General features: G+C 37.2%; 1 protein-coding gene across 1 annotated transcript in view; it reads right to left on the minus strand.

The window, feature by feature from the left end:
* LOC119594592 (ankyrin repeat domain-containing protein 11-like) overlaps positions 1 to 683 on the minus strand; it is a gene marked incomplete in the record, with an annotated part of 34,234 nt that overhangs the window by 2,158 nt on the left and 31,393 nt on the right. Inside the window, 2 exon segments of the mRNA XM_037943633.1 lie at positions 86 to 261; positions 653 to 683. Of these exon segments, the coding sequence (XP_037799561.1) occupies positions 86 to 261; positions 653 to 683 (207 nt within the window).

Consider the following 683-nt stretch of genomic DNA (forward strand, 5'->3'; position numbering starts at 1 on the left):
AATTTGTTTTCGATGAAACTTGGATATGAATAGGAAAGAATGAGAGTAATGGTGGTAAAAGATAGAATGAGAGGCATATACAAACCTGCTTTCTAATTTTCAAGAAGGTCTCATAACAGTTGCTGATAGGTTGGTCCACAAGTGATACTGGTGGGGCTTCAGGTTCTGTCTCCTTCATGCGTATTTTTCTCTTGCGAGGATGAACAGCATCAGGAGAAGTGGAAGAGATTGTTGACTCTTCCACTTTCACCTCCGTTTTCACTGTGGGACACACAACTAACAAGCTGTCTAAGATGATCTAGGCAAAGCTGAGCTGCTTCTAATACTACCATAATCTATACATTTCATTTTATGTTTTTTGTTCTTGTTCCACAAGTTATCAAGTTATCTTCTACCTGAAATACCTTTAGAAAATCACAAATTCCACAAATCCCTTTCACCAGTATGGAATAAGATTTAGAGGATTTTTTGTGTCAATTTTGATCAATATCTGTTAAGGTGGCGGATCAACAAGTACAATGGCAATACTGGTCTTTAAGGCAATGTGGAATCTCCAATGAAACAATATCCCCCCTCCTATATTTGTTTATGGAAAATACCAAAAACAGTGCTTTTCCAAAAATTGTAACAGACAGCCTAAAACTATCTTTACCTGTTGTTGACTCTTCAGCAGAGCTAGAGTT

The sequence above is a fragment of the Penaeus monodon genome, chromosome 34 (assembly GCF_015228065.2).
Source record: "Penaeus monodon isolate SGIC_2016 chromosome 34, NSTDA_Pmon_1, whole genome shotgun sequence".
Lineage (NCBI taxonomy): Eukaryota > Metazoa > Arthropoda > Malacostraca > Decapoda > Penaeidae > Penaeus > Penaeus monodon.